This window comes from Toxorhynchites rutilus, chromosome 1 (assembly GCF_029784135.1).
Source record: "Toxorhynchites rutilus septentrionalis strain SRP chromosome 1, ASM2978413v1, whole genome shotgun sequence".
Lineage (NCBI taxonomy): Eukaryota > Metazoa > Arthropoda > Insecta > Diptera > Culicidae > Toxorhynchites > Toxorhynchites rutilus.
In genome coordinates this window covers 158,888,889-158,904,759 of record NC_073744.1, presented here as the reverse complement: position 1 = coordinate 158,904,759, position 15,871 = coordinate 158,888,889, and the positions used below count along the sequence as shown (strand labels likewise).

General features: G+C 37.8%; 1 protein-coding gene across 1 annotated transcript; it reads right to left on the bottom strand.

Annotated features, from left to right (window-relative positions):
* Positions 1-3,668: 3,668 nt before the first annotated feature.
* On the bottom strand, positions 3,669-15,482 carry LOC129762475 (cystathionine beta-synthase-like). Its single transcript, XM_055760760.1, has 5 exons — positions 15,068-15,482; positions 5,366-5,472; positions 4,398-5,298; positions 4,010-4,338; positions 3,669-3,922 (listed from the first exon to the last, which is right to left on the bottom strand). The coding sequence occupies exons 1-5, from the start codon at positions 15,259-15,261 to the stop codon at positions 3,813-3,815; spliced, it is 1,641 nt and encodes a 546-aa protein (XP_055616735.1). The 5' UTR covers positions 15,262-15,482; the 3' UTR covers positions 3,669-3,812.
* Between the last annotated feature and the right edge of the window lie 389 nt (positions 15,483-15,871).

Genomic DNA, 15,871 nt, shown 5'->3' with positions numbered 1-15,871 from the left:
TTATGTAATGAATGGTCCAGAAGTTCGGAGTATGGATATCTCCAATGTTCATTGCCAGTGATGAACAATAAATTAATAATTCTGTTCATATGATTGTTTTGAAAAAGATTGTTTCTAAACTTTGAGCTAAACAAGCTGAACAATTTTGAACACTCAATATTTTTTATGCCCATTATGATCCTGGTGTACTCAAATTTGAAGAAACAAATTTAATGGTGTTTGTTTCTATATTCTTGTCGGATTTTTTAAAATATATGACTCTCTTACATTTGTTTCGTAGTGCTTCGTCATAAGATGCACAAATTTTCACTCATTTCAAAGATGAAATTTACGGAAATGATATGTTTAATTATACGTCTCCATTTGTTACAACTTTTGCACAATTCAAAAAACAGATAAAATGATAGAAACTGACAGATGATTTGACACACACGTCGGTTTGGGGTGTTATTTTTCTTGTGGTGATATATCGATGTTGAGAAATAGAGTTTCAGAAGTTATTTGGTGGTTACGAGCTTTTGTGTGAAATTTCATGCGCTGGAATATAATGGATTTATTCAACCAAAGAAAAACATGCAGTAAATATTTTTTTAAAATTTATCTTCATATCAGGAGGGGTAAGTTGCTTCACGTAAAAAAAATTCAGTTAGTCGTTTTATATCCATATTCTCGAGTTTTTCGAGTTATTGGGAGCTTTTTTTCAACATCTTGACGAAATCTTACTCATTATTTGCCTTTTCCTGTTTCTTTAAATTCAAGACCAGGGAGCTGATTGAAGTCGATAAGTTGATTTCTTCATTTTTTGAGCGGAAGACAATAACATCTTAACCTTTCCGGTTACATCTCGCACGTAAAGGTATCGGTTCTGCTCCATCATCCGTTTCGGTTAGAAGTAGTCTTTACGCTTACTGCCGGATTCTTATTTCCGATGAACAGCTAACCGCGCACGAAAGCATTTCAGGACGCCACTCACAGTAATAAAAAGAAGTCCAAATTACTTAGCTATGACACGATGTGACAGAGATGGGTTTAAAACACTTTTGTGCAGAATTTTCTCGCGTACTTGTTTTTGTTGTTGTTTCGAGTCAAAAAATAAAAAGAATAAATCAAGATACACAATTTAGGGGCTGGCGGTGCCATACAAATGAAACACAAATTACAAAAAACAGTATAACTCGAGAACTAATCAAGCATACGAACCCTAATTTGGTATGTGGTGGTGTTAGGGTGCAATAGATGTTTCTATGTTGGATAGACACACTTCCCCCTCTCTAAGGAGAATGAAATATAAATTTCAGCATAACTCGGGTATTAATCAAGCAAACGAATCCAGATTTGACATGTGAAGGTTTTAGGGTGCAATAGATGTTTCTATGTTGGATAGACACTACTCTCCCTCTTTAAAGGGGGCTGCCATACAAATGAAACACAAACTTCTGCATTACTAGAGAATTAATCAAGAAAATGAAACAAAATTAGGCATATGGAGGTTTTAGGGTGCAATAAATGTTTTTACGGTGTTCAGACACTCCACCCCGCTCTCTAAGGCGGAACTGTCATACAAATGAAAGACAAATTTCTGCATAACTCGAAAACTAATGAGGCAAATATAGCCAAATTTGGCATGCGAAGGTTTTAGGGGACACGAAACGTTTCTATGGTGAATAGACACTCGTCTCCTCTCTACAAATGAAGCATACATTTCTGCATAATTCAAGAAGTAATCAAGCAAACGGAACATGCGGCATGCGGAGGTTTGAGAGGGCGATGCACCCGTGGCCGAGTGGTTAGCGTCTCACATTATCATGTCGGGTGTTCGGGTTCGGCTGCCCTAGAAATGGAACACAAATTTCCGCATAACTTGAGAACTAATCAAGCAAATGGAACCCAATTTGGCATATGGAGGTTTTAGGGAGCAATAAATGTTCTTATGGTGGTTTGACACTCCTTTCTCTTCCCCTTTCTAAAGAAGGGGGGGGGGGAGTTTTGAACAACTCAAGAACTAATCGAACAAATGGAATCAAACTTAGCATATAGAGATTTTAGGGATCGATAAACGTTTCTATAGTAGTTCGACACTCCTCCCATACAATTGAAACACAAATTTCTGCATAACTCTAGAATTAATCAAGCAGATGAAACCAAATTTGGCATGTGGAGGTTTTAGGGTACAATAATTGTTTCTATGGTGGTTAGACACCCCACCCCTCTCTCTAAGGGGGGCTACCATACAAATGAAGGACAAATTTCTACATAATTTCTCTGAAGGAAAATGGGAAAATTCGAAAAATTCAATTCGCATTTGTTCTACAATTACATATTAACAAGCGTTTTTAGTTCATTTGATGTTTGCGGTAACGAAATTGATACTGAAATTTTATAGTATAAAATAATTTTAAAGAGTAGATTAGAAGATCAATCATAAATAGTTCTGCGATTGGACTCATGAACGTGGATGTGATAAGGAAAAAAAAAATTTTGGGCGGGACGAAGTTTGCCGGGTCAGCTAGTTGTAGATAAATATGTGCCCTACAACTCTTCCATACATCGAAACTTGTGCATATTTAAGGCAAAAAAGTGTGTCCAGTCGAAAATATGATCATGGTTCGTCCAATTTTTAGAATGCCCTAGTTCGGCGCACCTATGTCAAATCAGGTATTCAAATGTTTCAAAACATATAAATAAAATAGTATTTTTCACATGTTTTATAGGATTATAAAATCCACCTTTTATTGGTGTCAATGCGCCCCTCATTTGAGCTAACTTTTAATCAACCACCAGATGATTATGTGGTACGTATTCAGACTTTTTACGGATTATAAAACTTACAAATATTGTAAACATCATGCTTGCACACCATGTGTATCAGATTGATAGATCTAAATCATGTAATTAATGCATCTCGATGATCTCAAATCTAATCATGGTTTGTTCAATTCGCTGATGTTGGTTTGTCCACATGATTTCTATAGCAACCGCTTGGTGCGCTGCAGTTTGTTTATGTTGTCCTTCACGCGTAGCAAAAATAAAGTTTCTCTGTGTTGAGTGCCATTTTGCCTAAGAAAAGGAAATATTCTGAAGAAAGCCTACATTATGAATGGAATAATGTGATGACAGTAAACTCAAGCAATGAGAAATGCAACATCTACTTGAAAATTCGAAATTTCTTCACTTAAAAATTGTGATTTCGAGAACCGGACAAACCATGATCATTTTTTGGACAAACCATAATCATAATTTCTCTTTGGAGAATATCGTTAAAAAATAAAAAAAAATTGAACCATTTGAACTCCTTATGGTATTATTAACTACAAGCGACTTGGGGCTTTTCAACAAACCCAAACTCGTCTTGATTACATGTGATTTTCATGAAGAAAAATCGATTTGCATTTACTAGTTGCGTGAAAACACCCAAAATCGCACAAGCCAACATCGTTCACCATAGTATCTGGTATCTGTAGTTAATGGATTTCGGTTGACCAAATACTTCGCTTGGATGCTCAGTAAGGAGAATAACCCATTTCCATTTCCACATTTCACCCGATGTAACATTAAAATATTAACTGTTGAAGGTTTTTGGTCGAATGCAAGCAAGATAAGCCTCCTCCCTCACCAAATGGATCAGATTTGCTTTTTTTCGGTTTTCTTCAATCAGAACCATGCAGGAGTTCAGGGTTGTAAAATTTTATTGATAAGATTCAATACGAGATAATTGTTCAATATTATTTAATATGTTGAGTCATAATTTTTCGCATCGTTCCTAAAGTTTAAATGCTGATAAGGAGGCACGCAACGGTCTCTTGACATTAAAACTAAACACCATTAGTGAGATTCTCCGCGTTCGAGATGTACTCCAGCATGTCCTTCTGTGTTAGGATTCCAATTACTTTTTCTTTGAGCTGGAAGTTCTCCTCGTCAGTATCTGAAATGGAAAAAGAGGAATGAGAAAGGAAGAATGAATGGAAAATATAAACTGCTGCTGCTGTGTTGCGGCTACGAGACAAATTACATTTCTTCTCCTTGTGCACCACCAGAACGAAGGGATCCTTCTCTAGGATGCGGGATGCGTGACCCACGTGATCGTTCTGATCGATTTTAACGAACTGCTTGAAAATTGCCCTCGAAACGGGATCAGTTGGCTTAGCTAGCCGGTTCAGAAGTTTGCCCATTAGATTCGGCATAGAAACAACCCCAACTATTGCTTCGTTATTATCGATAACGGGCAGTTGGTTCACAGAGTTGTTTTTCATGATGTTCATCACTTTCTGGAGGCATACATCGGTTCCTACGGTTATTGGCGTGCGAAGGCTGAGTTGAGAAATCTTGTTGTTCCACCATCTTAACAAAAGAAAAACTATAGATAAATCTAACTGATGCAATTATCGGTACGAACTTACTTATGATTGTGAACATTGACTGATTCTTTGAAGTCACGTGCTTCCATCCAGTTATCCGAAACAAACTTGCTCAGGTAGTTCCGAATGTTGTCGGGCAGAATGATCACACAGTTTTGGCCCACTTCCAAATCTTTGGCGGCTAGCAGAGCCGCGGCCACGTTTCCCCCACTGCTACCTCCGCAGAGTAATCCCTCCTCAGCGATCAGTCTTCGGGCCATTGGCAGAGCAGCCTTGTCATTAAATTTTATCCAGCGATCTACAACGCTACGGTCCAGCACGGTCGGAATGAAATCATAACCCACACCTTCTACTTCGTAGAACGAAACGTCCGATTTGTTGAGTTCTTCAGGCTCAGCTAGAATCGATCCTTCCGGATCTGCCCCCACGATGATACAGTCTGATTTCAGTTCCTTGAGTTTCCTGCCTATGCCGGCAACGGTTCCACCCGTACCAGCACCCACTACCACCATGTCGACCATTCCGTTCAGCTGATCAAAAATCTCTGCTCCAGTTCCATCGTAATGCGCCAACGGATTACCTGCGTTCGTATACTGATTCAGTACGATCGAATCGGGGATCTCCTGCTGCAGTTTCTGTGCCACAGCGATCAAACCTTCGGGCGAATCGAAAGCGGCCTCCGTTGGGGTTCGGATTACCGTGGCCCCTAGGGCTTTCAGTGTGTCCACCTTTTCGTTGGACATTTTCTCCGGCATGACGATGACGCATTTGTACCCTTTCACGGCTGCTCCCATCGCGAGCCCGATACCGGTGTTGCCCGAGGTCGGCTCGATGATGCTACAGCCTGGCTTAAGGAGACCCTTGCGTTCCGCTTCCTCGATCATGCGTAGTCCTATGCGATCTTTGACCGACCCTCCTGGACTAAGGAATTCGCATTTGCCGTCTAATAGGGTTGATAAACATAAAATATTAAAAAGAGATATCTTGGAATTGTGATCCTGCGAGCTTACAAAGATTGCATTTCAGGTTGGCAGCCTTCGCAATTTTATCCAGCTTGACCAGTGGTGTGTTTCCGACAGCTTCCAGGATCGTTTGCATCACCTTAGGCCGTGGGGTTCTGGTGGAAGAAATATTGAAGAAGATACTAGCTAGAAACAAATCTCGCTCAAGGTACGATCGGTTCTGGTATTATACACACACACATACACACACACACACACACACACACACACGTAGAGCCATGAGCCCAGCTGCGATCATGCCTAGGTCAAGGTCGAACAAGCAATCAGAGGAAGCAAAAGCACGTGAAAGATATCGATGTGAATGGCGGTGCGCACACTTTGCACAATCATTATCGTGCGCGCGAGCGCAAGCATGCTTCCGTACTCTGCTGGTGGTAATTGCTCGCTACAACGCGCTGATAACACGTTGTTTTCCATATATTGGAAGCGGGGTAATCGAATTCGCGGCTGCTGATGTAAACATCAAAACAAGAAAACCACAAAGTTTATACCGCTGATAAGGCGGACTTGTGGATTTGCCTCTTATTTTTGGAGCGCCAGTGCGATAAGATGGGTATTTTGGGTTATGCGTCACGAGAGGAAACCAAGATTGGCAACAGTTGACGCTATAGCTTGTTTCTGTTATTTTTTGTTGGTTCAAAATATCGTTCACAATTGTGTTTTGGACGATATATAAATCTAGGCGCACAGTTTATGATTAAACAAATGCATTGATTTTTCCGTTTGTTGAGTTCAAACGTATGCATGTGTCTAAAAATTTGTTATTTTTCAAACACTGCCGTTTTTCAAAGAAGAATGTGTTGCTCTAATCCAGGGATTCTCAAACTATTTTGGCCAGAGACCCCTTTTACAGGTTGAAGTGATACCATCGACCCCTATAGCCACTCGACGTAATCTTCTAATCAAGGAATAAATGTAAAATTCAGAAAATATCAGGTGTAATTAAAATTATTAATACAAATTACAAAAACAATACTCTCTACTATCATATTGGTCATTCATATAACAAATTGGTTAACGTAACACAATTTATGCAGTATCTTTAAAGTTCCAAATATGAACTTGTGTTAATTAATAGGGATTGATCTTTAGATATCATCGACCCCTGGGAAACCGATATTGACCCCAAGGGGTCGATATCGACCACTTTGAGAACCCCTGCTCTAATCAGTCGTCAAGTCCATCTTTTGCTGCCTTCATTTCTTATGATCATCCACATTCATCGTTGGATTTTGATCCTTAGAGGTTCGAAGATTCATAATGCGATGCACTTTTGGTTCTGACTTCCGTTAGGGTTCGTTCTAGAATTATGCGATTTACAGATCCATGTTACGGAAGAATGAAGGATTTTGAGTATTGCAACGCATCTTATATAATATACCAATTTATAATCTCTTTGATCAACTGAAACAATTGTGTTATTTGATCAGAAATTTGAAATATTGATTGTTTCATTGGCACGAGTAAAACTTCTCTAATAGAACCACTAAGAACGAGCAACGGCACGATACTGTTGTCGCTCTGCTTCCGTGCGGACCGGTCTTCCCCAAATCGTTCGCTACGGAACATGTAAAATGCATGCTCGATGCGGTCAAACATATATAGTATTAAATAGTATTAAAATACAAAGTAGAAGAACGATTAATTTTTGCAAGATTTTGATTTGTTTCCATGCGGTTTGTTCCCATCTATATTATTCACTTTGAAACGCATGCAAATGATTGTATTTCAGTGTTACAGAGGTTTTGACCATTGGGTTCATTCGTCTCTGGTCTTAGAAAGATGAATTAGAACAGTGATTTTCAACAGGTGGGGAATTCTCCCTAGTGGGGAATTTGATCATTGAAAGGGGAGAAAAATGCAAGGGAATATTCCAGTACTTCGCTTTGAAGATGGTGATTAGCAAAAATTTTCACAAAAACTTTATTACTCGATAAATTTGCGATCCTCGGCAAACATTTCCAAATCTGAAATGTAAAGTTCAATTTAACAACTTCGCAATGTTTGAAAGACTTTCTTCAGTGAATAATGATGGAACAGACAACGAAACAGTACAAAAGACCATAAATAAGGAAATTGTACAGCAATTTTCCAGACTTTTTCAATAAGTTTAACTTGAAACATATTTTCCTTGTATCAAAGAACAAGATCTGGAGATGGTTTGAAATCCCTCACGACTGGCCGTGACGAATGTTTCGGTTCAATTTCAGCACAAACCTCATCGATTTTAAAATGATCGATTCTCAAGCACTGGGGTTAATTTTCGTAAAAGGGGGAATGGAGCAAAAAAGGTTGAAAACCACTGAAAACCACTTCATTGTCGTACAATGCTCGGAGTGGAAACATCTGTGCATTCGTCAAGTACTTTTTCAAAGCTAAGAGTAGATTTTACTGTTTTATTTTCAAAATGCCTTTTTTGCGGTTGTTCCTTATTTCCCAATTGGCTTTTTCGAAGCTAGAGGCAATAAACTTTAAAGTTTGGTGCTATTAGAATACAACAGCCATTCCATGTCAAGCCGATATAGTGGTTCTCAGATTTTCGTCAAAAGTGGTAATTTTGTTCTTTATCGCAAAATATTAGACCCGTTTTTTTATTTTTTTATAAGGATGGCCACTTCCTTATTGGGGAGGTTCGAAAAATAAACTTTTCTTATTGTTCCCAAATATGATTTTTTTTCGAAAATTCACTTTTGAACTGCTGAACCGATTCAGATGATCGACATATCAATTTAAGGCCTACTTTGAAAAAATACTATATTCGCGAAAATTGAATTTTGGATTTTGTTTCGAAATTATTGATTGAATTTATTTGGGTAGAGGGCGCTATATTTTTAAAATTTTTTTTTAGAGCTGAGATTTTTTTCATCACATATCAAAACATCAGGTGTGCTCCCGGGGCCAAATGGCTAGCGTCACACATTATCAGGTGTTAATTTTCACTAACGTTAGCGCCATTCAAGAATAAAAAAATCACAGAGAGGTTTTTTTCGTTTTCTAGTTATGATTTTTCAAAGATGTAATATAAGCTACTGTTTTTTTTCATGAGACTACCTGCGCAATCAAACATGTAAACTATGAAAAATCAAAGACGAAAGAAAAAACATTAGGGTGCTCATTTCCATTTTAGGGTGGTCCGAAAAATCAACTTCTTCCACTTTTTCCTAAAAATGACTTTTTTCAAAAAAATCATAGCTTTTGAACCACTGAACCGATTTAGATGATCGACATATCAAATTAAAGCCAATGATCCAATGAGTATTATATTGAAAAATATTAAACTCACAAGAAAAATAGATTTTATTTTCCTAATTATCGATTGTAGTCGTTTTTATTGTTTTCATAGCTTTGTACAAAATACAAAATAATCTTTTAAAATTTTTTGCTGCAAGCTGAGGATTTTTTACATAACATATCTCGATATCAGAGAGGCCTTTTTTTCGTTTTTAAGTTCTGATTTTTCAAAGTTAACCAATGATTCAAAAATAATAAAAAACATATTGGTCTAATGTTTTGCGATAAAGAACAAAATTACCACTTTTGACGAAAATCTGAGAATTATTATATCGGTTTGGCCTGGAAAAAAGAATGCACACTCAGAGAACGTGCATTGATAATGAGAAAATAAATTGTGCCATATGGTCAGCTTGTGTATTGTTCTCGCGAGGGCAATAATGGTTCATGACTCAACCACCTTCAGTTACTTCTACAAAACCACGTGAACCATCCACCCTTGGTAAAAAAAAAAACACGAGCAATTTACACCAGACGGCATGAAAACCAAGTCGGTGCATCATTTCATCGAGCAGTATGCGTTGTTTTCAATTTACAATATATTATCAACCCTCCAGAGTGGTTTAGCTCTCGGCCATCGTATTGAGCAAAACTGTTGTGAGTGACATAAGCATTAGGAAATATTGATGACTACTCGTTGGCTGGAGCGAGAATGTGTGATTGAAATCACAAATGACATTTTTTCTCTTTCTGCTCGGTATCCGTACAGCAAGCACTGCATGTGCATTCCGAGTGAGCGATTCACGCGAGATTAATTCGCAGTGGTATGTAAAAATCGTGTCTCGCCGCTACATGAGTTGCACCGAACAAATGTATGGGAAGATGGGAATGTGTCAAACTTATCAACCAGTTATATATGGCCAGTTTAAGTATTTATGTAATGTTCTGGTGCGGACAAGAAAAATGAATTAACCATTTTGGACCGCTTCTACAAAACCACGCAAACCAACGGCCCTTTTTCAGAGCCGTCGCAATTTTTTTTTTAACTTTTACGTAATTCTATGTCTTTCGGTATTGATGCACCAAATCAGAAAACAGGGCACGTTTTCATGAAACAGAAATAATAAACGCAACATTCTCTCCACGGACAACGCGGGTAGAGAAAATATTGCAATTTGAGCACCTCCCGTTTTCAATTTATTAAGCTAAGCCATTCGCGATTTCACAGCATTCACGATTCATCAGTTAGGCAGTTAGCGAGTAGACGCCCATGAGGCTTTCCAAATAGCCTCGGCCTTGAGAGTTTAGATTAGTTTTCCAAATTGCCCTTTTGACGTAGGGTACATCAAGGGTACCAAATCACGTTCTTATGAAATAAAATTAACGTTAATAACTATTTTGCATACCAATCGAGTTGGTATATTCCCTCAGATCTATTAAATTTTCCATACATTATGATTCCTCAATCCGTAAATGGTAAAAATTCACGAAAATTAGAAGCATTCCCGTTTTTTCATACATTTGTTCCGCACAATTTGTACCTACTGGTATTGTTTTTGAAGTTCTACTTATCCATCTGTGAGTTCCAATATCCATACACCAATGTAAATTAAATGCAGCTTTTGTTCTATGGACACAGTGGAACAGTGAAAAATAGTGTGCGTAGTGGAATATATCACACACCAAGAATAAATAGTGGAAAAAATTATACATCATATTGCAACAAACGTGTTAGTATGTGTTAGGAGAAGAGAAATGAATCCAAGGTGCTTGTGGTGCGGTTTCGGAGTGAAAAGTAATGTTGTGTTTTATATGGTGCTGGTAATTTTTTTTATAATTTGTCTCAAATTCCGAACACTTCATTTTTAAATGTAAATTTACTGTACTTTAATGTTATAAATAATTGAATAATAAAAACCCTGACATTCTTTGTGCTATAGGCTCCATTTTAACATTTACATCGATACTGGCTATAACTTATAATGTTAAGCATTTGCAAAAAAGTGGCTTTCAAAACCAGCGATAAAATGTTTGCGTTTCGGAATTTGAATCAAAGAGTCGAAGAATGAAATCTAAATTTTTGAAGGTATAGTATTTTTTCCAAAAAAGAATAGCTACTTGGCTTTGATTTGATATATCGATCATCTGAATCGGTCTAATAGGAAAGGAAATTGCATTTTAGCTGTTCGGATTTTGAGACAAATGTAATCAAACATATTTTTAGTTTTTCATCATGAATATGTATTTGTGAATCAATTTTATTCGCGAAAAAAAAATACCATTTTGAGTAATGAGACACTGTTTAATGGCCAACAAAGCTTAAGTGTTCGGAATTTGAGACAAAACGGTATATGGCTAAGTCTAATGGCTTTTTCAGTTTTAGAGGAATTCCCTCGGTTACCTTCATAAGTTTTCAAAATATAATTACAATGAATAACGGAATCGGTTTTAGAGGAGTTCCCTCGGTTGCCTTCTCAGGTTTCCCAATGTGCTTCTCCGCCATCGCGATTGGGAATACGCATTATTAATGGAATATGTCTCCCTGTCGATCAATTTTAGAACAGTTTTCTCGGTTAGCTTCTCAGGTTTTCCACTGTTAACTCGCCGCCATCGCAATTGTATTTCGATAGGGGACGTGCGATGAATAGTAGAATTTATAGATGGAGACATGAGACTTTCGGATTATGCTTCCGTCGAATGGTCGATAGTTCGAAAAAGAAAATATTGCCATTCAGGCTCCGCCCGATGGCTCCTCGCTCACACTGTCTGAGGGTAAAACAACTTTCAATCTCTATTGACCAGTCTTGCTCCTGCTACCGAGCGATCAACATCTCTTTGGAGGCTCGATAGTGTTTCATGTTGCGAATAAATTGCTGCGATCTGGTTTGTAATACCAAATACAAGGTGGAACTCGACGAAATGATACAGAGTGTCGGTTTTTAATATCGATTCATTCTGGTGCTTGGGTCTGCTTGCACACACATACATTTATTTATTCATTTATTCATTTATGCCCATTTCCCTTTTATGGTGTTCCAAAAAATCAACTCCTCCCCTCTTTTTCCAAAAATGGATTTTTTGAAAATTCATTACTTTTGATATTTACATTAAATAGAATCCAATGAGCTAGACTTTTTCGAAAAAATATTATACTTGCAAAGAAAAATTGATTTTAGATTTGAGAATATTGCACTTGCGAAAAAATTGGATTTTAATTTCGTTATTATTGATTGTATTCGCTTTTTATATTTTACTAACTGACCCAGCAAACTTCGTCCCGCCCGAAATTTGTTTTTTGTTATCAATACCTTCAAATATTCACATTTTCTGAGCAAGTTCATGGGTTCAATCATAGAACTGTTCATTGATTGATCTTTTAATCGACCCAGTTGAATTTACCTTTTACTATAAAATTCCTAGTATTTCTAACAAGACTTATCATTATAATATCAGATTATTTTCAGACACAATTCTCGTTCCAGATTTTTCAACCACTTGCAAATAACATGTTCCTCCGTTACATGGAATAAATGTTTTATACAGAAAATATGATAGAATAAAGACAGCCCTAAATCGGACAATTCTTTCCTCGAGTTCTGCTCTTATCAATTCATCTGGCGATCCTTTTTTGGTATAGATAGAAGAAGATATAGGAGTGCGTTCCATCACATTAAAATCCATTACCGGTTTCGAACAAAGATCAATTTTGCTAGCGCAAACATCAAATGAACTAACAGCACTTGTCACTATATAATTGTAGAACATATGGGAATTTAATTTTACGAATTTTCCCTTTTTCCTTCAGAGTTTTTCGAAAACTTTCAATTGTCATGTTTGGAGGGGTGTCATACCATCATAGAAACATTTCTCATACCTGAAAACCCTCACATCCCAAATTGTGCTTGATTAATTCTCGAGTTATGCGGAAATTTGTGTTTCATTTCTATGGCAGAACCCCTCTCCCTCCCTCAGAAAGGTGGGAGGAGTGTTGAACCGCCTTAGGAATGTTTCTTGCCCCCTAAAACCTCTAAATGCCAAATTTGGTTTAGTTTGCTGGATTAGTTCTTGAATTGAAGGGTGTGTCACATCAAATTGCATCACGGAAAAAACGCTGTGGAAATTTAATTTTTAGGAATTATATCTTCAGCTTTCGCTTTAAAATCAGATAAGAGTGTATAGATCACGTTGGCCATGCATCACTGTCAATTTTTCGTAAATTTGGAAAAATGTCGTCGAACGAAAAAGAGCGTCGTGAATTAATCCTGTGCACTCATTTCGAGAATCCGGAGTTGTCACATCGGGACATCGGTAAAATGCTGGGAATCGTCCAATCCACGGTCAGCAGAGTACTAAAACGATACTTCGAGAACCTAACCATCGACCGGAAGGTGAAGAACGGCATAAATGGATGCTCCGTCAGTGAAAAAGATCACAAGCGCGTAGTTAAGCAGTTTAGACGTGATCCGAGAAGTTCGGTCCGGGATGTCGCCAATAAACTGAATTTGTCAAGTTCATTCGTCCAGCGGACCAAGCAGCGGGAGGGCCTGCGTACATACAAGGTTCAGAAGGCTGCTAACCGCGACGAAAGGCAAAACATTATGCAGAAATTTGTCTTTCATTTGTATGGCAGTTCCCCCTTAGAGAGGAGGGAGGAGTATCTAACCACCATAAAAACATTTATTTCACCCTGAAATCTCCATATGCCAAATTTCGTTTCATTTGCTTGATGAATTCCTGAGTAATGCAGAAATTTGTGTTTCATTTGTATGGCAATAACTTTTCAAAAAAATTGAGACGTTTTTTCTTCCGCTTTTGAGTTATGATTTTTCGTAGTGTACATGTTTTGGTTGCGTAGGTAGCTCGGAAGAAAACCCAGTAGCTTTTATTCTAACTTTGAAAAATCATAACTAGAAAACAAAAAAAAACACCTCTCTAGCAAGCTCTAGAATATGCGTAAACCAGTGCAGGGCCAGAACGGGAATCGAGCACGAACCCCCGACTTGATAATGTGTGACGCTAACCACTCGACCATGGGAGCACACCTGATTTTTTGATATGTGATGAAAAAAAAACCTCTAAAGAAAAAATATAAAAAATATAGCGCCCTCTGTCTAAACAAAGACAATCAATAATTACGAAATCAGAATCCAATTTTTTCGTGGATATATCATTTTTTCAAAGTAGGCTTTAATAACGAGTCTAATATTTTGCGATAACGAACAAATTCTGAGAACCACTTTATCGGCACCATTCAACGTGACTATTTCCATATATGGTTTTAAAAATATGACGAGAATTATTATGCTACCAGTTTTGCTCTATCTCAGGGAAGTGGGTATATAGTACAGAAAACAAACCCTATAGCCGTAAAGTATTCACAAACGTATTTTGAGTACAGTGCGTCTTTTTGTGCAACTATTAGTCGAAACTAAAGAAAAGAGTAGAGTAGAATAGAAAAGAATCAATTTCTCCAAACAATGAATCCGAATGAATTCTGATAAATTGGAAAGTTGTTATGCGAACGAATATCCCGAGTAGCATTCTCGATAGATTTTTCCGGTGTCGCTTTCATCTCAATAATTTCAATCATCTGAATCATCCAGTGTATTACATACAGTTTAGCGGCAATTTCTGTGTATTCAAAACTAAATAGAAACAAGAGTCACTTTTCAATTCTTGTTTTTCATTTAAAATAAAATACAAAACGAAGTGACACTTTATAAACCCATTTATACTGTAATAAATTGGGGCGCGCTGCAACGCTTGCGTAGGGTGCAGCTAGTTATTAATGGATGTAATAATACAATCAACCTTCCATAATAAAATAAAACTTATTGTATGACATTTCGAAAACACTAAATCGTATAAGTAAAAACATGAATGATTTTTTTAATTACACCAACATTTTTTCTTATCATAAGCCTTGTTAGGAGACAGCGTTGTTTACCATCTTTTTTGCCAATAACCTCCTCGCTCGTGAATCTTGATTATCTTTAGAATACGAAACAATATTCGCCGAGCGGAAAATTGAAACGTAACAAGCTTTTTTGCGTTAACTGAATATCAGACGTAATTTTTCGTCTGGCCCACAGCGAGGTTATCACCAGCAATGCTCAACATAGTTCGTATCTGTTCATAAACAGCCGTTTTGTGAATGAAGCAAAAATTTTAGCAACATTTTAAATGCTTTAGCACATTTTACCACTTAAAACCAGTATCGAACGATAAGCCCAGCAGCTCAACATGCACGTGCAGACCGGGCGAGGAGCAATCCAAGCAGCATAAGTTGACTGAACCCCCGTTGTGTCTGTGTCTAGATCAGCAGACCACCAGGAACAGTGAGAATCCGATTCTTCAAGCAATCCCTCCAACACAACCGAACGGGGCTTGTCCTCTGATACAAAATCGTGTACTTACTGTATCGATATCACTCATATCTTGCGTTCGTACTATACTCACAGAGGCTTGTGGTGGTGTGGGCTCGGCTCGTCTGTATTGGCCGCCCAGGTACATCTTGAAGGCAGATCGGGACGCTTGAAGGTGGCAAGAAACTCATCCCGCGAAATGGCACCATTACCGGTGGCCACCGAAGCGGTACCATTCGTTTGATGTCCGTTCATGGGACAGGTTCGCAGATCAGCTGTGGACGACATCTTTGCACATGGATTGCTCGCGAAACGTCTGCTTCCGTATCCAATAACTCGCGTGAAGACGAGATAAAACGAACGGTACGAAGTGTGGGAATTGGAGTAATTCTATTATTGTAAGCACAAATTAGATTGAATGTTGTTGGGTTTAGACACTGACAACGAGACTTCCGAAGAGAAAACACAGCGCTCCGAACGACGATCAACACGCGACTGAAGCGTTCTCGAGCGGCATAAATCAATTTAAATTGATGGATTGCTCGTTCTCTTTTCAGCTGGTCCTTTTTTTCGGACTATGTTGATAAGCGACAGAGCATGGAAGGAGCAGTGTGGAAATGGTAGCGAGCATCAGGTAGCTAAATGTGTTTTGAAACTAAAAGGCATTTAATTGGCAAAGGAAGAGAAAATTGTCTATTTTCTGGAAGTTTTTTCCTTCTTATTTCGAAAATATTGAACTAGAATTTTTCGATTGTACTGAAAAAATGCAATGCTATCTGAAAACCGTTCAAACGTCTGCTTATCGTATCGAAAATGTGGTTTTGCACGCTGAAGAAAGTGATCGTGGTTTTCCTCTGTGACTTGCTAATGAGGTTGAACACAAATAATGAATATGATC

What these genes read in the sequence shown, in the direction of transcription:
- LOC129762475 (XM_055760760.1), bottom strand. Translation starts at nt 15,261, where the DNA reads ATGTCGTCCACAGCTGATCTGCGAACCTGTCCCATGAACGGACATCAA. An exon ending in GTCAATGTTCACAATCATAA is followed by an intron (nt 4,339 to 4,397) that starts GTAAGTTCGTAC and finishes TCTTTTGTTAAG; the next exon opens with ATGGTGGAACAACAAGATTT. An exon ending in GGTGCACAAGGAGAAGAAAT is followed by an intron (nt 3,923 to 4,009) that starts GTAATTTGTCTC and finishes TTTCCATTTCAG; the next exon opens with ATACTGACGAGGAGAACTTC.